The sequence below is a fragment of the Gymnoscopelus braueri genome, assembly GCF_963280865.1.
Source record: "Gymnoscopelus braueri genome assembly, chromosome: 4".
Classification (NCBI taxonomy): domain Eukaryota; kingdom Metazoa; phylum Chordata; class Actinopteri; order Myctophiformes; family Myctophidae; genus Gymnoscopelus; species Gymnoscopelus braueri.
Genome location: NC_137605.1, coordinates 22953386 through 22971165, shown reverse-complemented (window position 1 = coordinate 22971165; position 17780 = coordinate 22953386). Strand labels below are relative to the sequence as shown.

The following is a 17780-nucleotide window of genomic DNA, read 5'->3' as shown; positions in this document are numbered from 1 at the left end:
CTGTATTTTATATGATAAAGTGGGTTGGCCATCTCTCGCAGTTCGTAGAGAGCAACATTGTATGTTATTTATTTATAAGGCCTTGTGTGGTAAACTTCCTTTATACCTAACCTCGCTTTTGGAACCAAAGGTTACTGGTCACTCAACACGTTCACAAACACACATTAGATATACCAGTCCACGTAAGAGCAGTGAACATGGAAAAACTGCATTCATGTATTATGCTCCACACAAATGGAACAAACTTCAGGACTCTCTGAAACTGGTGCGATTGGTCTCAATAGAGACATTCAGGGTGCTTCTTGAGGACACACTACATAGTGACTGTACCTGTTTCATGTAACACTGTTTATTTGCATCTGATTTTTAAATCTCTGTGTTTTATCCATGACCTCACTGCATTGGCTGATTCACCGCCCCTTGCGATTATTTTGGTGTGGTTTTATGCTTCTGCTTTTCTTTGTTGCTTTATTGTCAAAGTTGTGACATTGTAATGTGAAGATTCACCGCCCCTTGCGATTATTTTGGTGTGGTTTTATGCTTTTGCTTTTCTTTGTTGCTTTATTGTCAAAGTTGTGACATTGTAATGTGATTCAAATGTTTGTCATCAGGGCGTCCTTGAAAAAGAGAGCTTGCTCTCAATGGGTTTCCCTGAATAAATAAAGGAAAAAGAAAAGAAGAAAGTAGTGGTGCCCTAGGCAAGCTGCAACAATACATTCATGTCATTTGCCAATTGCCATGGTTAGGCCATTATCCTATGCTGTGGAAGATGAGCCTGCATGCTGCTGAACCTGTTTCATAAGCAATGTAGAACAAAACAAACAAGTTGTGCCAGGTGCCAGGCACAACCAAGTCTTCTATTATGGAGATATGTACACGGGCAGACAGCATACAATACCAAGCTAGAACACTTACTTATAGTGTGACAATTGCCAGGGAATGTTATACTTGAAATGACATTCTCTCTTGGGGTGACATTAAAATGAGCTATTTCTCCTAGTTTAAAAAAATTAAATGTAATCATATTTATTTATATAACTCCGTACTTTTAACACAGAATTTTGTCCTCTGCCTTTAACCCACGGGAAATAAAACACGACCATAAAGAGAGAAAACAAATATTCTGTTATATATTATATATTAATTAATTCAATTAAAGCTACAATCCAGGTATATTTCAATGAATAAAGCATGCCAATTTAGAGTTTGTTATTACAATAGCATATCTGTAGTGGTTGGAAGTAAGTGATCTCCCTGCCCTTCCATTGAGACATTGTGATCCTGGTGCCAAGTAGGACACCTACTGGTTAAAGTTATTGGAAGCAGACGGCACACCGGTTTAAAGTTTAGACATCTTTGCAATTAACATTAATTTTATGCTTGTATGAAATGCATTTACGTATACTTTGGTCACACTTTCAGTGTATATATATATATATATATATATATATATATATATATTTATTAATCTCTGCCAGGCCTGGAGGTCAACTAAGTAGTTAACTACCCCGTTGTCACACAACAGTGTTGTGCAAAAATAGTGAAAATAGCCGATCTGCAAGACGTTGTGAGCTTGTAGATCAGTTATTTTAAGTATTTTTGAAAGCTTTTAAAAATGTTGACATGACATGCTGAAAATAGGGATTGATTACTAATTGATTATTTTATAAAAAAATATGTAATCAATTAAATTGATTAGTTTGATTAACTGATGCGCTGCAACCCACATCTTTTCAGTGGTGTGATAAGATGTTTCCGTTATCAATCGCTGTAGCTGTAGCCTACATAAAGGCAAACTTTCTCAACCACAGAAAGCAACTAGGTCAATCACTCAACAAATGACTACGGTGCTTCTTCTTGTCTTTCTGAGGTAGTACTTACATTGCATGCATCTCGGCCTCCATCCATGTACCCAGCACACACCATCCGGCGAGAGATCATACCGGGGTAGGCATTCTCGCAGTCGGCCTCATCCGTAATGGGCACATCCAGGCACTGCAGAAGGACTGGCATGTTGACTGAAACAGGCCAAACACACAATGAGAAAGAGAGAAATGGTTGTGCAAATATATCAGAAAACATACAGTAGTTGGTAAAAGGCTGGTTAGTCAATTCTTCTATTTCATTTTTCAAAACAAAGGGGAAAAAAGAGATTGTGCAATGTTTGTACAAAAATACACCAAGAGAAAAGATCTGAACAGAGACAAATCTATTAGGTTTGTGTACCTTGTCCTGCCAAAAGTATTGATAGTACAGAAAGAAAACTTAATTCGGAGTGTTGCAGGCATTCTGCTTTGTTGTGCTCTCTCTTAGTACGGAAAGTAACAAAAACACAATGTATATCAGCCACTGTCAACCTTTTTAATTTCAAGGACCCCCAGTTTGATATGAATTAGGCCACGGATCCCAATCTACACTGTAAAATCCTCTGTGTCGATTTAACTCTGAGAGTGTACAAATTAAGCCAAATGGACCATTTGGCTCATCATTTAGGTGGAACCCCCTTGAGGAATCTCTGCTGGTGGTCCCTGGACCCCACGTTGAGAATCAATGATGTAGACGTGGTCAAATAGGCCAACAAGTGCCATTCTAAACATGCCGTTTCAGAAATGAACAATATAAACAATATTCATTTTAGCAGCATCATGGGTTTGTAATTGTTGATATGAAATCCAACAGCAAAATCACAAGCCGTCCCATACAGAAATGCTGTGCCATACATGCCAGAAGCGTATGGGTAGTTTGAAGCATAGAAAACATTATGTATATGCTATCTTTTATAAACCATTTTTGTAAAAAAAAAGAAATACAGGCACATTCATGTAAAATATCTTCAAGGAACTGGCCACATTCATATCACGATCAATATGAGATGGTGCCGTGGATATGACTGCCTTTCTCCAAACTCCGCCTCAACTTTGTTTTAACTTGTCTTGCAATTTCAATTCAATCGAATACACTAGTTCTCAACGTTTTGTCTGGGGGACCACAAAGGGGTCCAGATGGACCCCTTGCGGGTCTGTGACTCAGAGAGTGTACGAATGGAACCAAAAACAAAGATACACTCTCAGAGTTAGAGACCTGTGAGTCCATTTGGACCCCTGGAGGGCCCCGGACCAGACATTGAGAAACAGTGCTTTAATGCTTCAGTACAAATCAGAATCAGATCAATGGTATCAGCTCACCCTCATCTCCCAAGGCAGTGTTACCCCAGCCAGACACAGAGCAGGGCATGCCCCCAACTGGACAGAACGTGGGCAGAGCAATGGGTGCCACCGCCGCGGTCACCTCCACAGGGAAGTAGAGCTTGATCATCATCATGTCAAAGTCCAGGGTCTGGTAGTCATAGCTGGAAACCAGATAACAGGTGAATAAGACATTGTGTATTGATGGATGGAATTAGATGATTGTTATTAGAAGCGCCATGATTTGTTTTGTTCAGATAATATACATTTAGAAGAAAAGGTCTCTAAATTATATTGGTTTTTCACAGTGGTGGAAAAAGTACTCACATTTGTACTTAAGTAAAAGTATGAATACTGCTATATAGAAATATTCTGTTACAAATAAAAGTCTGGAATTCAAAATGTACTTGAGTAACAGTACAAAAGTATTGGTATCAAAATGTACTTAAAGTACCAAAAGTAGAAAGTACTCATTATGCAGAATGTCCCATTTCAAGTTTTCAAATGTATAAAAATCTTTTGAAAATAGCTGATCTACAAGCTCACAATCCAATGCATCGCGACGCATTGTGAGCCTTGTAGATCGGCTATTTTGAAATAGCCAAAGTCTAAATAGGGTTAATGTATGTTTTGTAATAATAATACAAATTTACAAAGTAACTAGTAACTAAAGGTTTCAAATAATTGTAGTGGATTAAAGTACAATATTTGCCTCTGAGATGTAGTGGAGTAGAAGTAAAATTACAGAAAATTGGAAATACTCCAGTAAAGTAAAAAATACCTCACAATTGTAAGTATAGTTCTTGAGTAAATTTACTTAGTTACTTTAGTTTACACCACTGGTTTTTAACAATTTTTAAGAACATCCATGCATGATCGGACATTGTTAATAAAGTGGAGCAATATTAATAGAAGAGAGTTGCAAGCCCTTTCTCTCTAAATTATTTCACTTTTCTTGCAGTTTGGCTCAGCGCCAAGATGTTTTCAACTGTTTTTGAATAGATGATATTTAAAGTAATACATTTCAACTGTATTTTGAGTTTGTAGATCTGACATGATCGCACAATGTTTGTCCCAGAATAGGGACACTAGGGGTTCATGTGTGTAAGGAAGGTTTTGCTCACTCTTGGTGCCAGATGATGGTGTCTATCTTGTAAAGCTGCTCGGTGCCCTCATGCACACGGAGGTCGTGGTCTCCCAGCATGACCTGCATATAGTAGGGACTGAGAGAGGACAGGATGGGATTATAAAAAGGTCATTCACGGCCTATACATCGATAAACATTGTAAAATAGATACATATATATGCTAAAAAATCCAATCAAACAGGGATCATATGTATAGTATATTAGATTATTTAATCAGTAAATAAGACTGCAAACATGACTAACGATTCAGCAACAAAATAGTTATAGGCAAGAACCGTTATACAGTACATACTCTGTGTGTGTGTGTGTGTGTGTGTGTGTGTGTGTGTGTGTGTGTGTGTGTGTGTGTGTGTGTGTGTGTGTGTGTGTGTGTGTGTGTGTGTGTGTGTGTGTGCGTGTGTGTGTGTGTGTGTGTGTGTGTGTGTGTGTGTACAGTATGTTTTGCCTACTTGTATATCGTTTATTATTTAATTTTTACAACAATTTCTATTTTCTTTTATTGTATTTTTCTTTTATTTATCCATACTGTTGAGGAAGCTTGAAGCACAATAATTGCCTAATAATGCTGCTATAAACTGTATTGTACTGTATGTGTACGTGAACCTGCCCACACCATCATGGTACGTTGAACCCTGAGTCTCATTACACTGTAGGCTACTCTTGTTTTAGTCGGATGTTCATTTTGATCATGTTCTATGTCTCTGCACCAATACTAAACCCAATTCCTTGCATGACCCTCATACAATAAAGTGTTTCTGAGTTCTTTTCATACTCACTTGTACCAACAATGGGCAACAGAGAGCACCCACTGATTGTTGATGAGCACGCCACCACAGAAGTGATAACCGTAGTTGAGAGAGGCCATGTAGGGCCGAGAGTGAGGCTCACACTCCTGCCCTCCAATGATCCTCCCATCCTCACGGGGCACTGCCGCTGTGACACGGAGGGGGACACGAACACAGACTCTGTTAGTCACACACTCACAACAATTCACAATGTATCGTAGGATATTATTCGCACAGCTGGTTTTAACCACTTAAGCCCTATACTGTATACTTCATCATATGACGAATAGTGAAAATTGCTCATCTACCAACTCACGTGTTTCATGGCGATGCGCTGTGAGCTTGTAGATCTGCTATTTTTGAAATGTTTTAAACTTTATAAAATGTATTTTCTTTTTACATGAAAAATAAATCACATATAATTACATCCCAGGGTTAATGTGGTTCAAGCCGCATTTATTAAATCAGATTAATTGATCATTGTAATCTCAAAGGATAATACTATGCAGCTCTTAGAAGCTCTTTGAGCTTCCATGCAGCCTATAGTGTTTTTCTGTGCGTGCCTGTGTGCATCTTCGTTGTTGGCATATATACTATGTGTGCACGTATGTACTTGAGCGCATGCAGCATGCGTGTGCATGTATGTGCTTTTTCTTCCATACTACATCATGTGCTCATGGCTGTATTAGTGTGCATGTGTGCGTGTATGGATTACCAGCAGCTCCAACCAGCAGTAGAAGGGCCAGCAGTCTCATCATGATGTCTGGTGAATGATCAGAAGACACCTGGCCACACCATGGCTCCTACTTATATACAACCAACGTGCCGTGCCCCAAGTCCATTCTGACACCCCCCACCCACCCCTTTAATCAAACACCCACATCCCAGTCCTCACCCCCACCTGCCCCATCCCTCCCACCAAACTGGCACCCCTGTACCTGGCTTCTTAACATGCCCCAATTTCCTTATCGGCCTACTGCCACCACCCGACACCCCCCTCTCACCCCCCCAAACACACACACGCGCGCGCGCGCACACACACACACACACACACACACACACACACACACACACACACACACACACACACACACACACACACACACACACACACACACACACACACACACACACACATACACACACACACACACACACACTACCCACTGTGTCTTCCAAGTGGCTCAGTTCCACAGAGCGACCAAGGACCGAGGTCATGCCTATTTTCACACTTCTGATGATTAACTCAGGCCAATGAAAACAGGCAAACAAAGTTTTCGGGATGGCTGCCATCAAAATGAACAACAATTCTGTTTTCTACATTGGTGAATACAAATAGAAAATATGTAATGAGACGTTTTAACAATCCTACAGCACAAAAATCTAATAATAAGTAATCTTATTCAATATAGAATGTTTGTAAATTCAACATTTTAATATGCTCACCGCTCTGACATAAAAAAGGTTGTATTTTTGGTTGCCCTTGAAAACAAGCCAAGAGACGTGAGAAAAATCTCACCTGTGATGTATGTCCACAAAAGTGGAAAACTGTCTCATGACAGACAACAACACTTGAATCAAAATATTATTGTGTGTTTTCTATCTGTAACTATGTGTGTTATTCTACAGCCTGTCTTGGTCAGGTATCCCTGGGAAAAGACATTATTCATCTCAATGAACTATCCAAAGGTTAAATATTCCATTCAAATTAAGCTATTCTATTGTATTGTAATTCTGATACATTCTTTTTTCATTCCATGCCTATATTCCATAATGTTGCATACTGTACTGGGTATCACTAAAGAATAGTTGACCTACTGCACAAAGCTACAGGAACCAAAAGGAAATAATGGCAATAAAACCTGTCCGGCGGCATCATTGTCGCATACTGTACTTAAAAAACATGATGTACTTAGCTTTGAGATGTTTATTCATTCTTGTTGTCTCAAATTAGTTTTCAAATGTATGAACAGTCTAGCCCCAGAGCATCTTTCCAGATATATTGAAAGACAAGACAACAGAGTAACTAGGAGCATGGTGAATGGAAAATGTAAATTACTAATCATAGAACTACATTTGGACAATCAGCTTTCTCCATAAAGCCCTGTAAACATAGGAACATTATTACCATTAGAAATCAAATTAATATCACCTTTGTTTTGTTTTGCAACAAAGGTTAAGCGCTGGCTACTTAATTTATGTATCTTTATTCATCTTTTAATTTGTCTCATTTTCATTAGATTTATTATTATTATTGATATGTTGTTTTTGTTGTTGTTATATTGTATTGTTGTTAGCACAGTCTTGTGGAACATGTCACACCAACATTTCGCTGCTTGTACCTGTATGAGTGAGACAAATTAAAACCCTCTTTAATGTTGACTAAAAACAAACCAAAGCTGTTCCCAGTTTTTGCTGTGTATTGTATTGCTAATAGTTCTTTGTTTAGCTTTTTATTTTATTGTATATTTTTATTTGTATTGTGACCATGTGTATTATTTGAACTGTATTGTGTAGCAGTATAGTGCATTTTACATTGGTCGTGTATCTGTAGTGTATTATGCTGGTTTTAAGACAATGAAAGCTGTATAATTTAATTGCATTATATGTAGCCTAAAGCCCAACTAGAGACAAGATTAGAAAATTAACAATAGACTCGGTGCAGCACATCATTTTTGTCTGCACTGAATATGTTATGTTAACTTGCATTGCCCCTATAATAAAGACGAAAAGAAGGAATGAAAAGATCTCATTAAGGGCAGAGTGAACACGGCAAGAGAAAAAATGAAATTCTATGAAGATTATACGTGTGACTTTTCCCAGATTGTGATAACATGTCAATTTAGGAGATAGGGGGCATTTTCTGGGTGGGAACAGGGGCAGAGGGAGTAAACAGGGTGGGGGTTGGATGGAGGGGGGGGGGGGGGGGTCTGGGCAGCACACAGATGAGATGGATGGATGGCATGGGGTATAAATGCTGTGAATTACATTACAGTCCTGTCCAGTCTGGGTAGAGGAAGACTTGAGTCAGCTACATGATGATCGGCCTTATTGTACTCGCACTCCTGGGTGCTGCAGGTAAAACACTTGCTCAGCGTTCACACGCAAACACATGTTTATTTAACATTTGTACAATTTGGATTTAACTCTGGGGATTTTTTTTTTTAACCATTAAGAAAAAACAAACACAAACAGGGCACCTGTTCTTCTCAATGTTGTCTTATTGTAACATCTGTCTCTCCCCTTCCTGTCTTTCAGCGGCAGCCCCCATGGATGACAAGATAGTGGGAGGTTACCAGTGTGAGGCTCACTCCCAGCCCTGGCAGGTGTCAATCAACCTCGGCTATCACTACTGTGGAGGCTCCCTCATCAACGACAAGTGGATCATCTCTGCTGCCCACTGCTGGCAAAAGTTAATATTACATTATGTCTTATTTGAAGGCATTTACTGCATAATTGTTATTGGATATTTCATATATTTTGTTCTAGAGAGATGCAGTATAATACAGCGTCAAAGAAACTTGCAGACATCAAGAAATTGCAGACAATCAATGCATGTCTTTTGTATAGAGGACAGGGATACATCTATCCAATCCAAGCGTAAAATTATTACAAGCAGACACATTTCTCCTCTCTCTCTCCTTCTGTCTCTCTCTTACGTGCCTTTCTCTGTCCCTGTTTGGTCTTCTGTCTCTTAATTCAGCCCCTTTTCACTGATTGCCCTCCTGGGAGAAAACCACATCTACAAGTACGAGGGCACAGAGCAGTACATGTCCGTTGATGCCATCTACTGGCACCAGAGCTACGATTACCAGACTCTGGATTATGACATCATGCTGATGAGGCTGGCCCATCCTGCCGCTATGACAGAGTATGTGAAGCCCATTGCCCTGCCCCAGGCCTGCCCCAGGGCTGGCGACATGTGCCTGGTGTCTGGATGGGGGAACATCTACACTGATTCAGGTGCGGTTTGAGAGGGATCTGACAATGAAATGATTTTTTAAATAAGTTGCTTTTTGTGTGGAAAACGTCATACAAAGTTCAGAAAATGGATGTGAGCAATCCTATGTATATTCCGCGGCCGGAAGGCGAAGACTATGTTATCGCTCCTGTCCGCGTGTGTGTTTGTGTGTGTTTCCGTATGTCTATAGCTAATTTCGACACCGCTTTTCATGCACACTCAGTAGGCCAAGGAAGACACTCTACCCCCAAAATGTTATAAATTGGCCTCATGGTGGCGCAATACCAGGCCTCTTTTCTTTTTGGGTTATAACCCTATTGCGAAAAAAAAAGTTTAACCGTATCAGAAACGCTATTTCCCCCGTCATGTCCTGCCATCTGGAACCCACGACTAGCACAGCCATGCAGGCCACCCTGCATGGCAAAGACATGCGCTCCAAGGAGCACCCTTTTGTAGTTCCAAGTGCTGACACTATTTTAAATGTGAATTTATGTAATGCAATGATCTTCTTCTTTTGCATCATGTTCTTATGTTTGTATTTCATAAAATGACTCCATATCTTCGTATTCCTATCTTTTATGCTCTCATGTGTTTCTGTCTATGCTTATGTATTATCATGGTTCTATGTCATGACATACCGAGTGACAGACCCAGCCCTTTGTGTGGAATATAAAGTTGTATTGTATTATCTTTCTCCCTCTCCACCTTTCTATCACCCCATCCAGTGTTCAACCCATTTTACCTGCAGTGTTTGGATATTCCTATCTTGTCTGATAAGGACTGCGAGAATTCCTACCCTGGCCAGATAACTGACCGTATGGTGTGTGCCGGATACCTGGAGGGTGGCAAGGATTCCTGTCAGGTATTCAAACATAATATACTGTATGACACGGTACACTGGTAGACCATAATATGCTGTGGAAATAAAACATGACTGCAACTGTCCTTGACAAATATGTGAATTAATGCAAATGTTCATTTGTAATTCATACTATGTTTTTGGCTCTTTTCCTCTCCTCTCGCCCCTCCTCTTCTGTCTTCTCCTGTCCTCTCCTCATCTGCCCTGTACCGTTTGTCTCCTGTCCTCTCCCCTTGCTCAGGGTGACTCCGGTGGTCCTCTGGTCTGTAATGGGGAGCTGCAGGGCATTGTCTCTTGGGGCACCGGCTGTGCTCAGCCAAACTACCCCGGAGTCTACACCAAGGTCTGTTCTCTGCTACCCTGGATCGACGAAATCCTCACTAACTACAGCTAGGCCTCAACATCCCATCGCAGAGGACCAGGAGCAGAAGACTGGAGACGTGCAAAGGAAAATGTAGAGGGAGAACAACTGAGAGCGAGAGAGAGAGAGAGAGAGAGAGAGTGAGAGAGAGTGAGAGAGAGATGTAGAGATATGTGCCACTCTCCAGTAGCACAGAAGGGGTTCCTGCACCATCAATAAAATTGCTTCCTTGATGCCAGATAACATTGACTGAGTGTATTTGTTTTATTTGTGAATTTTGTTTATACAAAGAAAAAAAAAGAAAAAATACTGACTACAGTCTTGCATTAAAAATGCTGTTGACATCACGGTTTCCTCAACACAGAAAAAAGAAAAGGAGAATTAATTAATTTTTCCATTTCTGCAGTGGAAGAACAAATCCTATCGATAGCTTGTAGACATATCATTACTTTCTTTTCTTTTTGTCAAGCATTTAGTCCTTCCATTATGTAACCAGGTGGACCTGTAACTAAGGCAGTATCAGCCAGGTGCTCCTTGTTTCTAATCAAGGGTGGGGTTTATTGGCAGACAATGTCTAAAATGGCTAGACTGCATTCATTCAGGGGATCGAACCCCTAGCTTGCTGTAAGGTTGGCGTACCTGAGGAGGACAAGAGCTGGACGGCATGGCTTTTCTAAATGTATCAGCATATTGGCCGCCTGGTGAATTAGTAAGTTATGGTCAAAAGTATGCCCTTAGTCCATGCTGCTGTGCTCCTTCTCCTCCTCTGTTACGCCAGCCCAATGTATGGTATTGTATGTGTTGGTTATTTATATGCTTGTTGGGTTTTAGTCTAGTGTGTATATTAAAAGCTGGAATACTTCATGTACAGAAGGAAAAATAATAGAAAGCCTTAGCTTTTTTAAATCATTCTGTCTTATTTGCATGCTCATCCTTGAAATACGATTACGAACCATTGCATTGTTAAAGAGGACCTTCCCTCTAGAAAGCATTGTATATTTTATTACTATTATTCCCTCCCCCTGCTACACATACTTAGTAAACTGGACCCGAGTTGGCTCTGTACTTGGACCACATTTTATTCCGTCTACACCAAACCTCTTAACCAAAAATAGTGCATTACAAGCCCACAGCGGGTCGCATGAGAGAAATGCATGTACCCGAAAATGTCATGTATATATTCTTTGCATTTCAGTGACTTCAGGTAGACTATACTGCCCTGTTGTTGTAAATGTAAAACATGCGGCAAGTTAAATGATGCCACAGGTTCTATTTGACAGATCCAAGGAATGTAACACTTAGCTAAAAGGGGGAGATGTAATGGCATTTAGGTGCCAGAAGGTGGCTCTGTGGACTCTGTTTTTTTTGGCGGGGGGAGGTGGAGAATAGATGAGAGAGTAGCAGAATGGCTTGTGAGAGATTGTTCAACATTCCTAACGTTGTTGGTGAGTTGCAATAATAGCAGCATATTTACATTTACACTGAATATTTCTCAGAGAGTCAGAGGGTTGTCCGCAAGCCCCCAGAGTTGCTGAGAAACATTGAAGCTGCCACCCCAGTGGCCAAAGCTGGAACTGCAGGCGGGGAGAAATACATGCGCGAGCAAAACATACTGAGAGATATTTGTATATATAGATATAAATATGTAAACATATTATACATAAACACATATGCATTTACATATACATAGGCATCTCGAGTGTATTTAATAAATATCTCGCGTTCAATCCTTGACACACGGGCTGCCGTAGAACGCAAAAAGGACACTAGTGCGCATGCTCATAACTCTATGGAGGTACAAAATCAAACCAATAATTCTACTTCCGGCAGGTTTCCGGGTGCTTCAAAACGCCACTGAGCACATTCATTGAAATGATAGCTGGGGGCGGGGCAATCCGCCCTCTAGTTATATTATACCTCTATGGTTGTCCGAGGCATGTATCGTTTCTGGCAGTGTTGCCATATTTTGTGAGAGACCTAAACAACCAGGTCTAGGAAAACGAGCCCAAAAGAAGCAACTAGGGCACTTGACTAGGCCATTATGAGCACTTTAAACGTACTGTAGGCCTATACATTGAAAATAGCCGATCTGCAAACTCACAACGCATCGCCATGCGACGCGTTTTGAGTTTGTAGATCTGCCATTTTCAAAAAATCCCGAAATAAAATGTGGAATGTTTGGAAGATTTTTGAAACATTCTAACAACACAAATCTAGGACGGGGCTCCCAGGCACAAATCATTTTCAGATGGGGGTTAGGGGACAAATATTTGGGGGTCCATGACTTGAAAATATTTGAGAACCACTGGTTAAAAAATATTAAATTTAAAATTGTGAAGCAAGCCCAAATGAGCAACTAAGCCCAAGAAACCACAACTACCAAATTTTACAAGCAAAAATAAGCCCAAAGTATGTTTGTTCTAAGCTAGTCCACCTGACTCTCATTGACGTAGATGTTAGTAGTACCTTCTTTTTATATACCTTGGTGTAATGCAGGCAGGGCTGACAAAACTCCTGGATCCTGCAATAGTCTCCTGGATTTCGTCTCCTGACAGTCTCCTGGCTTGTCATTTCTCAGTCCTGGATTTGGGAACTTTTGAGTAACGAATGGTTATTATAAAAGATGGGTCTTACATTGCTTCAGTCATCAAATCAATTTCTGTAGGCCTACTTTTAGCGTTTTAATGGATGAAATGTACCCATCCTTTTCCAATGCTAGTAAAGCAAGCCTGATAAAAGTATCAAACTCACATTCACCAAAACACAGGACATTACATCTACTCTGTTAAAAGGTTTCGGTGGGAGGACCCCCAGACCCCCCACTTGGGGAGCCCCCCCCCCCCAAAAAAAATCTCCTGGATTCTGACAGTCCAATGTTGGCAGCCCTGAATGCAGGATATCAGTTGCCAGATTTTGCAAAAGAAACAAGCGGCCGTGTCGATAAAAACAAGCCCAAAAGTAGCAACTTGGCAATTTTTTCCCGCTTTTACATCGGCTGTTTGAAAATAGCAGATCAACAAGCTCACAACGTGTCACATCATGACACGTTGTGAGCTTGTAGATCTGCTATTTTCAAAAAATATTGGGAAAGAAAGTAAAATATTCAAAATGTCCCTGGCACCACATATTTTCAGATTTGGGTCTGCGACAAATACATATTAATCTGGGGGTCCTTGACATGAAAAAAATCTGGGAACCACTGGCTTAAAAAACATTAGAAAGCAATTAAGCCCAATGAAGCGACTACACTTAAAAAAAAAAAAAAAAAAAGAAGTGCTCATTTATAAGCAGACATGGCAACACGGGTAACGAGTGTATTAGGAGCAGAGCCATAATAAAGAGAGTTCTGACACTAGCATCGACTCCCATTGTAAGAATGGAATGCGAAAGTGCTCTGTCTATCTCAATGAGATAGTTCCAATGTTTGGAACTATAGCCCATAGGAGCCCGCTTTGCGGCGAGATCAAAGCGTGTCGTTACTCTCTTTTCTACACTCTGATTAGGAGCATAGAGTTAGATTAGGAGCACCTGTGAATGATCTTAACCTCGGTCCCAGCCTCACTCATCTGCGAAAAGAAGAGCCTGGACACGACCTAAAGCAGCGAGTGTCTAGGAAGTTTCCCCCGGAAACGATATTTTTTGACCAACCACAACACTCGTTTCATTCACGGAGAATGTTAACAGATTTGTAAATCATCAACGTCATTTCCTTGGGTGGTACTTTCGCCAAATTCAACCATTTCCGGTTGTCAACTTCCTAAACCAACATCCAAGTTTTTAACTCTATAAGCCAGATTCCAAACCCGAAAATCTCGGCCACTCGCTCACTCCCACTCGGTCACTCCGACTCCAAACCGGATGTGCTAAATTCCAATTACTCAGTTGCTTCTTGGAGGAGGCGAGTGGAGTCGAGTGGAGGAGCCGAGTCGGCTCTCTACTTCCGCATTTAGCGAGTGTACATCAAGTGTAGGCTCGACCACTCTCAACAGCTCCTCCGCGGCAGACTTCCGCATCACGTGTAGACGTTTTTTTTGTTTTTTCCCTTCTCCCGTGACGTATTCATGGTCCTCCTCCACATGGCCACACAAACAACGCTTGAAACCCGAAACCATGCCCCGAAAACACCGGCTGCCCCCCCCTCGCCCCCGCCGATCACTCGTTGCCCATCTCACACACACACACACACACACACACACACACACACACACACACACACACACACACACACACACACACACACAGTGTAAATTAACTGAAAAGACGCAACAAGCCACTGGCTTTATTGCTTTGTATGATATAAAGTATAATACAATTATATACATTGTAATATATTGTGCACACTTATACTGTCTCAAAAGCTGATAGTTCATTTCTCTCCGTGCATGCCTCATCTCAATGCAGTGCATGGACTACTATAAATTACTGTGACAAAGATTATGTTTAAAATAATGTATTGTATTTATATATAGACTGAATATAGGGTGACTATATTCTGAATTCCCCAAAAAGAGGACACTTTACGCTATTTAACTATAGCCGTACTCATTCAATTCTGAACCGATTCTTACATTTTAAAATTCTGTATTTGCTGTGAAGGGTCTTCTTTCATGTCTATCAGTCATGATTTATTTCGCTATCAAACAATATCAAGCAAAATCACAAAATCGTCTGAGTTTTTTTCTTTTTTCTTCGTCCCAGAAGTGGGGAGGATATCACCCAAACTCTCAAACCCCCGGACATTTGAAGGATTTTATAAACCCCCCCCCAGACAGCCCCCCAAAAGAATATATGTCCGGGTAAAAGAGGACGTATGGCCACCCTGCATGAATGATGTAATTCAGAGTCAGACATACTCTGTAATATACGGTGGCTGTTATAAGCAGCAGTGCCGTGCGGGACTGCTGCGGGGGGTGGGGGGGTCTGGGGACTGTACGAGCAAAAAGAGGGACGGGTCAGGATTTAATTCATAAATGTTTAATCATCCTGGCGCTTCGTTCACTATTTCAGGAATAAATGGCTTTGCACAAAATGTTAACTATAAAGATAACAATGTGGCCATCCACATTGATGAATTGTCTATTCTTATATTATGTATTATTCTATACCTGCATATTATTCTATGCATGTATATTTTCATCCACGGCTCTGGTCCAGCTGTTTGAGACGTCATAAGTGATCGCGGAATTTTCCGTCGCTTTGAAATGACGCGCAGCAAGTGCAGTCCGATCCCCTCCAGCTGGTCGGCCACTCGTCCTCGCAAATAATCCTCGGCTCCTCGCAGGGGCGGGGCTTAGGCGCGAGTGGAGGAAGCGAGGAGAGTGAGCGAGTGACCGAACTTTGGGGAATGGAATCTGGCTTTAATCCAGGTCTTGCCCAGCCTACTGTGATCTCGCCGCCCTTTGCGGTGACATCAGAGCGTGACGTTACTCTCTTCTCCAGTCCACTCTGATTTGAGTACTCCAATTGTCGCGCGCCCTCCCCCCTCCCCCCTCCCCCCTCCCACACACACACACACACACACCACACACCAGCAAACACGACGACACACGGTTTGTTAACAAGCGCTGCTTGTTTAGAAGTAATAAAAGACTGTTATAGTGAAATAAACAACTCATAATATAACGTTACTCCACATAGACGTCAGTGTTTACCAGGCTGGTGAAAAAAACCTGCTAAAATACACTGTGTGACCAGACTGTGGAAAGAGAAGTGAATTATCTCTCCATCCACCAAATAGGTGAGTTTTACTGCAGGTGTGTTGGCTTAGTCTCAAACTTTTCCATGTCAAGGACCCCCAAATTGACACGTATTAGCCTGCGGACCCCCATTTGAGAAGATATGCCAGGACCCCCATAAGAGAAGATTGTTTATGGCTCTTAGCAGTGATTCTCAACCATTTTAATTTCAAGGACCCCCCAGTTTGACATGCATTTAGGCTACGCTACGGATCCCCATTTAATGACATTTCTATCTCTGGGACCCCAATTTATATTGTAAAATCAATGTTAATTTGAGAGTGTACAAAATGGAACCAAATGGACCCGGTTCGGTTCCATTTGTACACCCTCAGAGTTGCAGACCCATAATTAAGGGTCCATTTGGTTCCTAACTATCCATCAATTAGCTGGGGACCCACTGGAACTCCCTCAAGGACCCCTGGGGGTCCCCGGTCCCCACTTTGAGAACCAATGGCTTAGATTTTGCAAAAGAAACAAGCGGCCATGTCTATGAAAACAAGCCCAAAAGAAGCAACTAGGCTTGTGTGTACTTTGTTACTTTACACCACTGGCATTATACATGTCACCATGTGTGTAGTGTATGAATGTAGAAGAAAAAAATAACCTTTGGACAAATAATGTGTAAATAGGTGTATTACCTACATTTTTGGTCCAAAAAGCATTTGTCAAATATACTACTCTTAGACAAGTTATCATCCACTTAATAAACACTAATATCAATCTAATCTAATGTGTGTTTCAGGATAGTAATAGTAAAAAGGGGAATCTCATGGATTCCTAGGTGATGCTGGATGAGTTGAGAGATCTGGAGAAGAACCTGGTTTTGTTCTTTTAAGAGCAAGGAAGATGGAGGAGGCACCCCTGGTTACTGGACCAGGATGGCCACAAGAATCAACAAAGGTGAGCTTGTAGATCTGCTATTTTCAAGTATCCCAGGTATAAAATAGGGCTAAAGTGGTAAAAATTTATGTTTAGATGATGCTGGATCAGTTGAGAGATCTGTAGAAGAACCTGGTTTTGTTCTTTAAGAGCAAGGAAGATGGAGGAGGCACCCCAGGTTACTGGACCAGGATGGCCACAAGAATCAACAAAGGTGAGCTTGTAGATCTGCTATTTTCAAGTATCCCAGGTATAAAATAGCGCTAAAGTGGTAAAAATGTACGTTTTATAATGTAATAATGTATATATAATGTATGTGTATCTGCAAAGTAACTAGTATCTAAAGTTTTCAAATAATTGTAGTGGAGTAAAAGTACAATATTTGCCTCTGAGATGTATAGTGGAGTAGAAGTAAAAATATTGAAAATGGGAAATACTCCAGTAAAGGAAAAATTCCTCAAAAGTGTACTTAAGTAGTACTTAAGTAAATGTACGTAGTTACTTTACACCACTGCATATTAGGCCGTGGACCGTCGTTTGAAAAGAAGATTTTTATGGCCATAGCAGTGATTCTCAACCATTTTAATTTCAAGGACCCCCAGTTTTTATATGGATTAAGCCAAGGACCCCCAAATGTTTATCAAATGGACCCCAATCTTTTAATATAGATATATATGTTTTAAAGTGAAAATGTTTAACTCAAATATATGCTGCTATAATATCAGTGGTTCTCAAACTTTTCTCATGTCGAAGGACCACCCAAAATGATATGTATTTGGCCACGGACCCCCATTTCAAAATGTTTTGTTCGAGGGACCTCCCCAGAAGCAAAGATTTTAGTTACAAATATTCGCTTTACGAAATA

At 40.8% G+C, this 17780-nt stretch overlaps 2 protein-coding genes across 2 annotated transcripts in view; one reads left to right on the top strand and one right to left on the bottom strand.

Moving 5' to 3' along the window:
• The window catches only part of LOC308083921 (trypsin-like), a gene marked incomplete at both ends in the record, with an annotated part of 6431 nt that extends 559 nt beyond the window's left edge, over positions 1 to 5872 (bottom strand). The window contains 5 exons of the mRNA XM_080426343.1: positions 1882 to 2018; positions 3186 to 3349; positions 4310 to 4408; positions 5109 to 5265; positions 5833 to 5872. Of these exons, the coding sequence (XP_080282469.1) occupies positions 1882 to 2018; positions 3186 to 3349; positions 4310 to 4408; positions 5109 to 5265; positions 5833 to 5872 (597 nt within the window). The remainder of the gene's footprint in view (positions 1 to 1881; positions 2019 to 3185; positions 3350 to 4309; positions 4409 to 5108; positions 5266 to 5832) is intronic.
• A 2280-nt stretch (positions 5873 to 8152) lies between these two features.
• On the top strand, positions 8153 to 10331 carry LOC308084139 (trypsin-2-like; the record flags this gene model as incomplete). The annotated part of the gene is made up of 5 exons (XM_080426660.1): positions 8153 to 8195; positions 8376 to 8529; positions 8821 to 9080; positions 9804 to 9940; positions 10179 to 10331. 5 exons carry the CDS (start codon positions 8153 to 8155, stop codon positions 10329 to 10331), a joined length of 747 nt encoding a protein of 248 aa, XP_080282786.1.
• Positions 10332 to 17780: the final 7449 nt, after the last annotated feature.